Source organism: Momordica charantia (genome assembly GCF_013281855.1).
Source record: "Momordica charantia cultivar OHB3-1 chromosome 9 unlocalized genomic scaffold, Mcharantia_2.0 BLBB01000009.1, whole genome shotgun sequence".
NCBI lineage: Eukaryota > Viridiplantae > Streptophyta > Magnoliopsida > Cucurbitales > Cucurbitaceae > Momordica > Momordica charantia.
In genome coordinates, this window is record NW_028275167.1 from 850,805 (window position 1) to 863,514 (window position 12,710).

Below are 12,710 nucleotides of genomic sequence, written 5' to 3' on the forward strand. Positions count from 1 at the left end.
GAAGTTAACAAATTTAACATATGTAGCCTTAATGACGTCTATTTAGTGTTTTAATGAAGCATTTAGAAAAAACATAGTTAAGACACCCATTTTCGATCAATGATTTCGAATCTACATCTAACATGCTCTGTTAAAGAAATTGTAATTAATTAATAAATATTGACTTTTTTTTTTTTTTGTTTAAAAGACATCAATTATTATTTATATATAATAATATAAAAATATATTTAATGTTGATTTTAGTGTGAAATTAAGGAATGGGGTTAAAAAGCAAACATTTTAGATACGAATTGGACTGCAATTCCTTGGAAGACAAAAAGTTGCATTTGCGAAGGAAAAAAAAAGAAAGAAAAAAGAAAAACCAAGAGGAGCTTCTTGCATCTCCAAAACTGCAGTTCCCCCCGCTCTCTCTCTGTTCTCTCACTCTTTCGATTTTCTTCAGCCTTCAAAATTTATTGAAATCGGTACGAACACACCTGCTTCAGATTCTGCTCTCCAACAGGATTTAGGGTTAGGGTTGAGCTCCGTTGTGGTGTTCCTTCGTCTCCCGAGTATTCTAAAGATGTATGCTGATCGAATGGAGGCCGACAACCATAGGTCTATAAAGGACCGTCTCAATGGAAACTCATCTGAGCTTTCCGTCCGCCGCCGGCCGATTACTGGGAAGAGGTTCGTTGTCTTTCCCCCATTTGTTTCGATTATTTGGAGAATTTTTTAGATGTAGAAAGTACCTTTTTCTTTAGGATTTTTTTTTGTTCCGTAGTTTGCATTATTCTCAAGTTTTAGTGCTCTGGTGGAATTCAAAGCTAAGACATTGTGGTAGTGGGATTTCTCTGTCGTAGCACTTGCTGGTTTCCGAAGATTTTACCTAAGAGTGAAGGTGTTACCTGTTTTGGGCGTAATTTAGAATCTCGTAGATTTGTGTGTCTTTAGAGCACATTGAGCTGTTACAACTTACATGTAGTGAGGATTGTTTGGTTACGTTAGGTCATTACTGTTCTCTGGTGTATTAGTTATGGTTGTTTGTACTCGTGTTGTTTTGGTTTTGTATAGTTTTCTAGCTTGAGTCTTGTTTTCTAGCCAAGCAGAGAAAAGTTACAAGATTCTTTCCTTTGAATGGGGTCTCCCCTTTTTTTTTTTTTTTTTTTTTAAATTTCATCCCATCAGTGAAATCAAAGGTTGTTTCTCTCTCAAAAAAGAAAAAAAAGAGTTGCTAGATTATGCTAAAGCATTGTTACACATTCAATATGTCTATATATATATGGATGAAAACCGAGCTTTCATTTGGAAATATGAAAGAAAATACAAGGGACAACAAAAAACGAGCTTCACAAAAGGGGTTCAAGCCCTAACTATGCATAAATTGAGCTGTCATCAATTGTTACACATTCATTACATAGGTTTAAGAGATTGAAATTTACCATCAACAAACTAACTTGGTCTATAGACTATACTAGCATATTTTATCTCTCAAAGATCTTAAGATTCTTATGGCTGTTAGTTATGGTTATTTGGTGCTTTGCTTCTATAGGGTGTAAATGGTTCAGTTAGTTTTGGCTAAAAGCAACACTGAGTTAGGCAAATTTAAAAGAAAAATGGACCTTCTTTGAGTTAGAAAGTCAAACCAACTGCTCAGGGATTGACTAATACTTATTAGCCATACCAATTGAACTTGCGCTGTATGTTTGCCGCCTCTTTTTTTTTTTTTTGAATGAGAAACAATTTCATTGATATATGAGATTTCAAAACAAAAGTAGGAAATCCCTATCCACGGGAGTTTATATATATATATATATATAAGAAACAGATAATTTCATTATCGAGAAAGAGATATAGAAAAGTGGGGGAAAAGGCATCCCCAAACCAGCCCCAACTACACAAAAGAATACCAATTAGCATTGAAATTTACAAGGCTGTAATCACAAAACTCGCTTGAGGTAAGACACCACAAGGAGGCGAAAGAATGCCTATCCCAAAAACTCACTAGTTGTCTCCAAGCCTTTGAAAATCCTTTGATTTCTTTCAAACTTGTCTGTTTGGCTTTTTTCAGTATTAAACTTACACCTCTAGTGCTGTGGGAACTTTCTATTCATAGTTTCCTATAGTTTCGTAGCTTCTCAGTGAAAGTATCATTTTCCATCCAAAAAAAAGTAACCTCCAAGATTATGCTAATGCATTGTCATACACATTTTTACGTATGGCGAGAGTTGAGAGATTGAATTTACCATCCAGTTTGATTGAGACTAGCATGGATTACTTTCTCTAGTGCTTAAAGGTTGTTGAACTGAAGCTTTTCTGATATTTGATGCTTCTCAGTTCTCTGTGAGCTTTCTTTCATAGTATTTTTTATGTGCATGTTGTCTTGTTGCTTTCATTTTTGAATTTAAGATGGCAAACATGTGACTGATTTTCATGTTAAGTTTAGGCTTTTCACTTTTGTTCCTCTGAAGTTCTCTTATTCTCTTGATTCATGCACAGTTCGTGATCTACATGTTATTATTTGTTGAATGTTCTGTATTCATTATATTATGTCTGAACCATGTGCATTTCAGGCAGAGGCAAGATGACAAGTGGGAGCACGATCTCTATGAGGATGATGAACCTCAAACTTCAAGTATGAATTGGGTGTAATTCTATCACACGTCTAAAACCCTTCTTTTGTTAGATGGTTCTAATCAACTTTATAAGCTCTTGACTATGTTCTAATGGCTTTAAAGATCGCAAAGTTAGTGCTCGAGATCTTCGCTTGAAGCTTCAAAAGAAAAGTCTACAGCAAAGTGGAAATGCATCTTTTTCAGGAATGCGGGACCTACGTGAAAAGTTATCTGGCACAATGAAGCCACAAACTGTGAATACTGATCCCCCAAAAAAACAAAAATTGGAAGTTGCAAAAGCAACCAGAAAAAGTGATTCTGGTGAAGCTCGTCCTTCAACCACTCAAAAAGTTGCAGCCAGCCCTGCTACCAGGAAAAAGGCTGCTCAGAAGGCAAGAAACTTCTATCTCTTTTTCTATCATTTTTTATTGTTTGTGTTTTGAAGTCTGGAAATTGCACGTTAGAAAGTGTTCATTCTGCCAAACACATGATGGAGGCTAGTTGTTGTAGTCGTCAATTTCATACCTGGAAAACTTCCTTCCCGAGAAACTAACTTGTTAACATTCCTTGGGAGGGCTTCAAGATGTTATTTGTTAAATTTATCTAAGCTACCTTTCATTCTAGTTGTGGGTTGAGTAACCATGTGAACAATTGAAAGTCAGATGTTTTGCTTTTTAATTTTTCTTTTATTGATTAACAAGAGTTTTGATGCAGAGCGATACATCAATGGATGACTTTCTACAGTCCTTGGGCCTTGAAAAATATTCTATTACATTTCAAGCAGAGGAGGTATGAAAATCTTTATATTTTCATGCATATTGTAAAATCCTCTCTTTGAAGCTCTTAGCTGAGCTTCCCTGAATTAATTACAACTTTGAAACTTCTTTCATATAGGTCGATATGACAGCACTTGTACACATGGGTGATGAAGATCTCAAGGCTTTAGGAGTACCAATGGTAAACTTACAGACCACCTGTCCTGCTTTAATTTTACATTTTTGTTTGAGGTTTCTCTACTAATTAAGTGTGTTGAATTTAGTTACCTTCTTTATTATGTGCAGTTCTTTTTAATTCTATCCTCAATTTTTCTTCATGTATGCCATGCCTGTACGTTTTTGGCCATCTTTTATGATTACTAGTATGAGTTGCTGATTTGAACGCACTATCTAATGTTTCACGATAAAAAACCGGTTTTAATGATTTCTTGTATTAGATGGCTAAGCTGTGAGGTAATTCATGTTTCTTAGAAAGCTAATTGTTTCTTGAATGTCTAATATTTGAACCTATCATGACTAATGTATCAGAACGTAGCTTCTCAGATAAGGAAATATTTAGTCAATCAAAACTAATAGCTAAAAGAAGTCTTTATGAAAACTCAAACTAAGTCATAATATGCAATTGCATACATTACAGAACTTAATCAAAAGCTGACTGGAACTGAGCTGGCTTTACACACAAATAAGCAACAAACTAACATTGCTGATTCGCTCCTAAAAGTTTGAAACTCGCCTAATTCCAGATCTTTCTTCCAAGATGATGCAAACTAAAATTTATTTTAGTTTCTAGAAAGTTGACTGTTATTAATTTATTTTCTTCTTAACATATTTGAATAATTTTATGGATGAGTAAGTCAGATTTTGTTGATTAACAAGTTTGGTTTCATGTGTCACGTGTCATTCGAGTGGATTTTTCACATGTCCAAATATGTTAATTAAACAATAATGTAATGATACATTAACTTTTTGTTAACAGAATTTAACAGTTTTTCTATTTAATGGAATTCGAGAATTTCAAAAGTTTAAGGACCAAGCCATTGACTCATTGAGTATTTAGCCTAAAAAATAGTTATGTTATTACTGGAGAGTCAGCTTTGATATCATCTTGATAGCAGAAAATGCATCTATATGGTCAGTTCATTTTAACTCCATGTGAGATAACTCAAAAACAGAAGAATATTTTCAATAATTTCAAGACAATAAAGTTGCGGGACTACGTGTGTTTGTTGTTGTTTTGTTAACTCATAAATTCTTTGAATGCTTGGAAGCAAGAACCTTGTACTCAAGTTATTAGCTTCTGTTTCAGGGGCCAAGAAAGAAGATCCTTTTGGCATTGGAATCAAGAGTATAAAACATGGAAAGTGGGTCGAGTAAGTTCCTGTTCGCCTGTGTTTTATCTTTATACCCAGCTGTGAGACTACTGTGAACAAAGTAGGCCTGTCTTTTTACCAATCCAGCCGTTGTAACTCTCGTTTCCTTCTTTCTTCTTTTACTTTCTTCCATTTTTTTCGCGCTGATGTTACTGTAAGGATTGATGTTAAGGACCTCGGAAATATTTAGCTATGGATGGAAATATGGGATTTATTACAATGGGTATGGCTTAGCTGTGGTCTCAGCAAAACTCTTTTTAACACTTCCATGGCTTCCAGCTTTTGTGGTGACTTTCAGTGTTCAAATGTTCTGCACCTTAAAGGCTTCAACTTACAGAAATGTTTAGCAGTGTTTTTAGGCAATTTGTAATGGGTAGCTTTTTCTATTTAATTTTTAAAGTATGATTTTTTTAGATTCGAAATTATGGTTGATTTTAGTTGATATACCAATGAATACATCAGATTTACCATATTTAAATCTTTGGTTGACTGTTAATAATTGATTTATTAGTGTATTGGATCTGTTTGGATTTTGGTCATCATTTTCCCAACTTTCTATTGGGTGTTAAAATAATGACTATTGATTATAAGGTTAACTATATTGATTCATATTAATGCTCTGAGTTATCAAATGTGAAATAGCTATGAAATGAGACTTAAATGAGTATTTGTAAAAGACAAAAAATAGAAATAGAAAATTTAAATTATGAATGATTATTTGATTTCCAGTCTTACAAATTTAGTTTGAAAAAAAGTTTATTTATAACTTATAATTATAACAAATTATGTTTTAAGATTTAAACTATCTCACGAGTTAGTGAATATACAAAAGAGTAACGATAGCGAGTTGAATGGTCGAAATAAAATTCCAATCTACGAACAAACTATAGAAATATTCGATAAGCCAAATTGAATTAATCAAAATCCTTAAACTTAGCCAACTTGAATTAATCAAAGTCCTTAATAACTTAAACCACTGGATCTAACATTGAATCAAGTTTGTGGTGTTGAGTAAACAATAGGGCCAAGCTTATGAAGCCGACCCCAAAGGCTAAATTTTTTTTCACCATCATCAAGTTTATTTCCAATCTTGTTTGACAATTTATTATTTTAAAAAAATCTCTATTTTTATATTTTTCTATATTAATTGTCAAACATAGTAGAGATGAGTCTTCACTAATCAAGTATTATCCAACTCAAAATAAGATGACATGCTAAAATTTTACAAAAATAATATAATTCTTCTAGTTCAATGTGAAAATTGGAACTCAAATCTTCAATACCATTTGAATTATACTCACAAAAGTAACATAATTCAAATCTAACTCAAAGTCAGATATGATAAAAAATATATTAAGAAAAATATATATATATATTTTTTTTGAAATACATTGGGTATGTATTGTAAATTCTCCTTTTATTATTTTTAAAGTCGAACTAGAAGTTCTATTTTTTTAGAGGAAATCAAAGATTTAGTAAAATGGAAAGAAAACCCGACCGGTTTACGGTCTGGGGTTGGTTCACAGAGTTTTGTAGGAACCCCTACAGAACCCTCGCCCAGTTCGTGCTCCTCCTCTGCTACAGTGGCCTGTTGCAATCTAATCTCACTAAAATTTGTTGAGCCATTTTCATTTGGAAGTGATTATATGAGAATTATGAAGTTGAAAATCGTCATGCGGATTGAATTTTCGCCAAAGGTTCTATGAATCGGCTGCCCCACTAAACCCCCACGAGCTTCCGTCTTGATTCAGCCATGGCGGAAATCTCAGAGCTTTCGAGACCTTCACAAGTCGACTCTGGATCGGCGGATGCACGATTCGCTTTCGACCCCAAAACCATGCGCAAAACTAAGCCTGGATTCAAGCGTCTAATTCTTACCATCTCCGTCCTAGCCTCTTTCCTCTTAGGTCCGCTTTCTTTCCCTCTCTTGGAGCAAATGTGATTGTTGGTATGTCACTGATTGTATGATTCATGGGGATTATTATTATTATTATTTTTTTGCAGGCCTTCCATTTCTATGGAAATCCGTAGAAATCTACCGTGCACCGCTTCCGTTCAGGGACATAGATTCCCTATCTTCTCAAATAGAATCAACACCGTTGCAATTTCCCTGTAGTTTCAGGGTAATTTTTGTTGGATTCGATTCCATGGGTGTGTCCGCAGAGCGGCTAAAATCATCTATTCTCGATGAAATGACTGAATTGTCCTCGAAATCTTCAGTTTGTGGCAGTTGCGGCAACAACTACGCCGTCTCTGTAGTTATAGGATCGGGTTCCGACTGCTTGCGGACAGACACTGACGAATCCTCTTGTTCGTGGCGATGTGGAGCTCTCAGTGCTTCTGATTTTGCTGTTTCTTTGGATAAAAATGATGATGATGATGCCGACAATTTCTTGGAGCTTGCTCTGGAGGGTTGTTCGAGTTCAGCTTCTGGTGGGAGAGTCTATAGTGTAGTGGTGATGAACAGGGACGAGAATGTGGAGGTCACCATTGGAAAATATCGCCATGCTTGGATTGTTGGGAGGATTTCAGAGGCGGAAGCAGTATCGAAAGTAGCAGAAATTTTTGTGAAGTTGTTTGGTAATGGTGGAAGGGAGGAGGGATTAATTCCTGGGGAGTTTATGCCTGTTGGTGCTGATGGAAAGATTTTTCTTTCTTTTAATTTGTTGAATGCAGATCCAGATGATTGGATATATGACTGGTATGTTGCTGTCTACTACCTTCTATCTTTAGGCCGTTAATCGTTATTATTTTTGGAATAGCTTCAGCATTGAATAGAGACTCTTGATTGCAATAGATAGGTAGAATAGTAACTCTTCAGCACTGAATTGTAATTTTTTTGCTTAAATGTGGCATGCATTGTAAATTTGTAGGCCAATTTCACCCACAATACTGGGGATTGTTTCAGTCCCCTTTGGCAACCTCTATGCAGATTGAAACTTGATTGCGTGTTCATCCTGAGAAAACTATAGCTGGTATAATGATTTTTGATTGACTTCTTGATGATTACAGTCCAATCCAACCTAGAAGCTTTAATGGTTTAAGAAAAGCTCTCCAACTAGTCAAGATAAAAAAGAATAAAGACAAAACTCTTTAGTGTTGGAAGGCAAAGAGAACTATTAAGAGGCATACAGTCTCAAACCTCACCTATCCCCCTCCTGAATCCTTAAATATATTTCTATTCCCAACTTATCAAAAATCTTAATATTAGACTTAGTTAATGTGGTAACAGCTCTGTTGACTAGACTGCTTAAGATATTTATCAGTTCTGCCATTAAGAATTATATACTGAATTATAGAAAATTTTAGTTCATTGTTTTTGCAATCTATCTAATATGATTATCTGTTGTTTTTTAGGGATTTTCAGACAGTAGATGAAGTTCTATTGAAACCTTTAATTGAGGAATTAGCACCTGTAGCAAATATCTCTGTGGAGAGTCAGGTATGGTGTTATAGGCATAGAAAACTCTTTTGTAATTACAGCCTCTCATCGATTTTGCAAGATTGGAGAGCTTTTCTTCATTAGTTCGTGGGAGGGGGAGCCCTCTTCCCCCTGCCCTTAGGCTGTTTTTTTGTGGCTCTGTCCCTTCTGTCTATAAAATGTTTCTTATCTAAAAAAAAAAAGGTATGATGTTTCTCATTGAATGCTTATTGTGAGTTCATTCATTCTTCTTTTTAAGTTCATTCAATGTTTTCCAGAAGCCTTGATAATGCATGTAAATGTACTCAATCTAATCTAATTGCTAATTGTTGACTAGGTTTTATATCATACGCCAACAGCCTCCTTTTCTTACTGGGACGATAAGCAGGAAAGCTATATCTTCAATACTAAAGATCTTCCATTCTTTGTATGGTTCCTTTAGTCTTTAACTTCTATAATATGATAAATTCCTTGATGCTTGTACGTGACTTATCCCTCCTGCCACCAGGATCAACATTGTAATTGTTACATTTATATCTATCTCGATTTGTATACTTGCTTTTTCTGTTTCATAAATTACACAAAATTATGTCATTGTTTTTCGCATTTCATCTGGTCAAGAGTTCAAGGACTTTGGTCTCATCCTAATTTTTATATATTTTTTAACTTCTACTAATGCACCATCTTTTTTTTTTCTTTTCTTTTTAAATCTAATAGGTGAATTCAAATGAGTGGCATTTGGATACTTCAATTGCCGCAGGCGGGAGGTCAAAGATATTGCATTTTGTGGTGTATAATCTTTAACTCAGATCACATTTTACCAGTTTATAATCAATTTAAGAAACCAAGTGACAATCTTGTAGACTATAGTAAGATATGTTTGGAAGGTAGTTGCCACTATTACACATCATAACTTGTCTGACAATTGGAAACTCCTTAGTTTTCTGGTAGACTTCCGGTAGCTCAAGTATATATTAGAAGGCTAAGAAGATCGTGGATAAGAATTAGGATGTATTTCCAAGTACTTATTTGTAATTATTAACTGTTTTGGAGTATTTTTTGTTAATTGTAAGTTGGTTACTTTAGATGAGTAGGAGGAAGTTTAGTGGGAAAGTAGGTTGTGTTTTCTGCAAGCAGCACTTGGTGTTTTTGGGAGAGACGATAACCCACTTGAATTTGCTATCATTGACTAGTTTGTAGTTTTCTTCTTGAAAGGAATTTCTATCTTGTGAAGATACCAATCATTTCATATAGTGATGCCAGTTGTTGTTGGTTGTTGAAGGAATATGTTAATGGCTTCAGTAGTTTTAACATAAAGCTCAATTAAGGATAAACTGTGTTATATTTGTATCTTATGATATGTATGAGAAACTTGTAATAAACCTGGGACTATTTTCTATTTATGTGAGTTTTTTGGTGAAAATTTTGCTATTCTGTATCCAAAAAAGAAAATTTGCTTCTCCGTTTTTGCCCCATTTATATTGGTACATCCTAATCAAGTTTTATTTTCATTGTTAATTTCTGTTTGTTGTCAGATATGTACCATCAGCAAGGGAGTGCCCCCTTCTTTTACAGCTTCCTGATAGCCAGATTTCAGAAACAAATGGGTTTATATCTCCTGTATGACATTCTTTTTCCTGTTTACATTTATAATTTCTGTTGTTGAAGTTTCCAAATTCAAGTACAAATTATGCTATCTTCAGATGTGGGGAGGCGTAATTGTTTGGAATCCTAAAGGCTGCCTGGGAGACCCAAGTAAGCAACTCCATAGGCATATGATTTCTTATCCGGTAAGGTGTCGATACTATGTAACGAACTTCGGTATTCTATCTATTTTTCTGATTATCGATCATACACATTCTGCAACAGGATTTGGAGAAAATTGTTGAAGTTTTCCTGGGGCAGTTTCGGCAACTTTTTGGTCTGAAGTCCAATCCACAACATGTTGGTCTATCGGGCACATTCAACATTTTAACTAGCAAGAAAGGCTTTACAGAATGGTTAGGAAAAGATTTGTTTAGTCCCCAAGTTTTATTAAGTTATGATATGTTTTAGATTCAGGCCCTGTTGTTAAAACTTTAAACGGGAAAGTGTCTTATTTTCTTATATTTGTCATTTACAATCTTGAATGTTTAAGGACCAAATTAGAAATGAGGGTAAACTTCTGGGATCAAAACTATATTTTGACCCACCTTTTATATTGAATTTGTGAGCTAATATCTGATATATCATATTAATTGCATTATTATAATCCCCATGCTGATATTCTCATATCATATTTCTGTTGCAAACTTATTATATTTTGTTTCAGATATTTGTTTCATATAAAAAAAATTATATTTTGTTTCAGAGTTGAAAGAAACTTGTTTGAAGTTTTGAGGCTTCCATACGAATGAAATTTTATTGTGCTTGCCTATGTAATCCACATCTCCAATACTTTTTGTCAAATTAAGGCATTGATATGGTTTATCCATTTGCAGGGAAATGGATTTTCTGTCAAGGCAGCATTCATGTTTTAATCTTCATTCATGTGCTTCATCCCTTGGATCTCTTTCTAGATTGGTATGTACTAGATTCTTGGTTGAGTTCAAAGTAAAATCCTATAATTTAGTGATAAAATGGTGCTTGGTCCCCTTTTGGGGAAAATTTTGATTAATTTATTATGCAGGTTCAATCACTGCCGAGGATGATTATCATGGATGAGATTGGAAAACAGGTACCACCATCGCTTGTTTGTAAATCTATTTTTACGTTCCTCTTCTGGATTGAATGATTTTCTTGCGCTCAATTCTTCTATTCATTTCTAAGAGATTGGGTTTATATGTCATTCTCCAAATTGTGTTGGTCTGACGTTGGTAGTCTGAACGACAATCTTCCTGAAGGTTTCCTGGAATCACTATCTGAAATGCTTTATAGTAATATTAAAATATGAGATATGAACAGAACAGTAAATAGCACATTTGAGACAGGTAATTGATATAGTCTTATTATTTCTTTAAAATTTAATTATTTGTTTCCCAGTCTCTACTTTTGTTTATTCAACCTTGAACACCAAAAAAACAAAATAACCTTTATTTTTTCCCTTTTTTGGTTTTTTTCCCCTTTCTTTTGGGATGGGGGGGGGGGGGGGGGTGGTGGTTGGGTTGGGGGTTGTCAAATAAGGGTCGGTTATTGAATATAGACAGTGTTTTTTATTCTACTTGCAGTATCTTTTGTGGTTTAACACAAGGTTTTACTTCCTGCTTGTCTCAATCAGGTAAAATATTCTCTTGAGGCTGCAAACTTAGCCCAACGAAATGCCTCTCTGGGAATTTTTGATGCTGCAGCTAGTATGATCCTTCTCTAATCTCTATATCTGAAGCTCAATTTGAGAATTTGCTTACCGACTTTGAATAAATCAATTAAAATCCTGAACTGAGTTCCTCTTCTTTATCAGTCTCTTCCAGGCAAGCACGATCACTGGCAGAGGATGCATTTTTTCACCCATCAATAATGTCAGTCAGCTATTATTCATTTGAGCACTGCTTTGCTGTCTACTCGGTATGATGATGATCATCGCCTATGCACTTGTGTTTATAATATATTTGTATTATGTATGTTTGGTTAAATTATAAATTTAGTCCAATCTAGTTTGAGCATGAGAATCATGTCATTTTAGTTTCTAAACTTTAAAAAGGTTTAATTTCGTCTCAAACTTTAGAGGCATTTAACCATCATATTATTGCTAGGAGAGAGTTTTTCACAGCAGGTTATTAAATCACAAGAATAGCATTGATTTGCTGAGATAAATATACTTCACAATACACTGCAGAAAAAGCTGTATGGTTTTATAAACACCAATCTTTGTGCAGTTTATAACCACATGGGAAGTTAGGATTTTGATTCGAAAATAACCAACAGATTTTGAGGATAAAAGAAAAATGGCTTTAGTTTTAATGCCGGCTTTTGTTTGGAGACAGCCTTTCTTCTTGCCAGTTGCTTTGCATGTGATTTTAGCTGCACTGAGAGAATGGAAGAGATACAAGCAGGAACAGAAGAAGTACTTGACTTTTGTGGCAAAATCAAAGCAAAACTAGCAAGCAGTTTTATCATGGTGATTTTAGGTTGGTTTAGTCACTTATTTCTTCTTTTATTTAGTTTTCCTTGTAATTTAAGGATGCTTCTCAGTGATGTATTGTATAATGATTTCTCTGATTGTGTTAGTTTAGGGATGCAAACAAGTAGATATTGTTAATATTCTTCAATGGCATTTCATAGTTTTTTCTGTTTAATGCCAATGTTGATATTCTATAAGGTTATCTTCTTTGATTTTTATTTTAGTGTATGGTTGAAAATGGGAGCAATGATTTCTCTAATTTTTGTGTATATATATCTTTAAAAATCAGATACCAGATGTTTTTATGGAGTAAGAATAATATAATTTTGACGGTATCGGAGATATTATCATCTCATCTCAATATGATGTTGTGAATAATTTTTTTTTTCCTAAATCTTTTCATTTCCCTTATTCATGGTTTTTTATTTATTTTAAATATGGTTAATGTTTAAA

General features: G+C 34.2%; 2 protein-coding genes across 2 annotated transcripts; both read left to right on the forward strand.

The window, feature by feature from the left end:
- The first annotated feature begins 286 nt into the window (after positions 1-286).
- LOC111014608 (uncharacterized) lies at positions 287-5,003 on the forward strand. Its single transcript, XM_088118160.1, has 6 exons — positions 287-669; positions 2,553-2,614; positions 2,718-2,986; positions 3,309-3,383; positions 3,489-3,551; positions 4,677-5,003. The coding sequence occupies exons 1-6, from the start codon at positions 563-565 to the stop codon at positions 4,719-4,721; spliced, it is 621 nt and encodes a 206-aa protein (XP_087974286.1). The 5' UTR covers positions 287-562; the 3' UTR covers positions 4,722-5,003.
- A 1,319-nt stretch (positions 5,004-6,322) lies between these two features.
- Positions 6,323-12,432, forward strand: LOC111017268 (GPI transamidase component PIG-S-like protein). The gene is made up of 13 exons (XM_022292977.2): positions 6,323-6,647; positions 6,745-7,441; positions 8,098-8,182; positions 8,499-8,588; positions 8,879-8,952; positions 9,697-9,781; positions 9,865-9,951; positions 10,031-10,161; positions 10,642-10,723; positions 10,830-10,877; positions 11,418-11,490; positions 11,598-11,701; positions 12,121-12,432. Exons 1-13 carry the CDS (start codon positions 6,494-6,496, stop codon positions 12,235-12,237), a joined length of 1,827 nt encoding a protein of 608 aa, XP_022148669.1. The 5' UTR covers positions 6,323-6,493; the 3' UTR covers positions 12,238-12,432.
- The last annotated feature ends 278 nt before the right edge of the window (positions 12,433-12,710 follow it).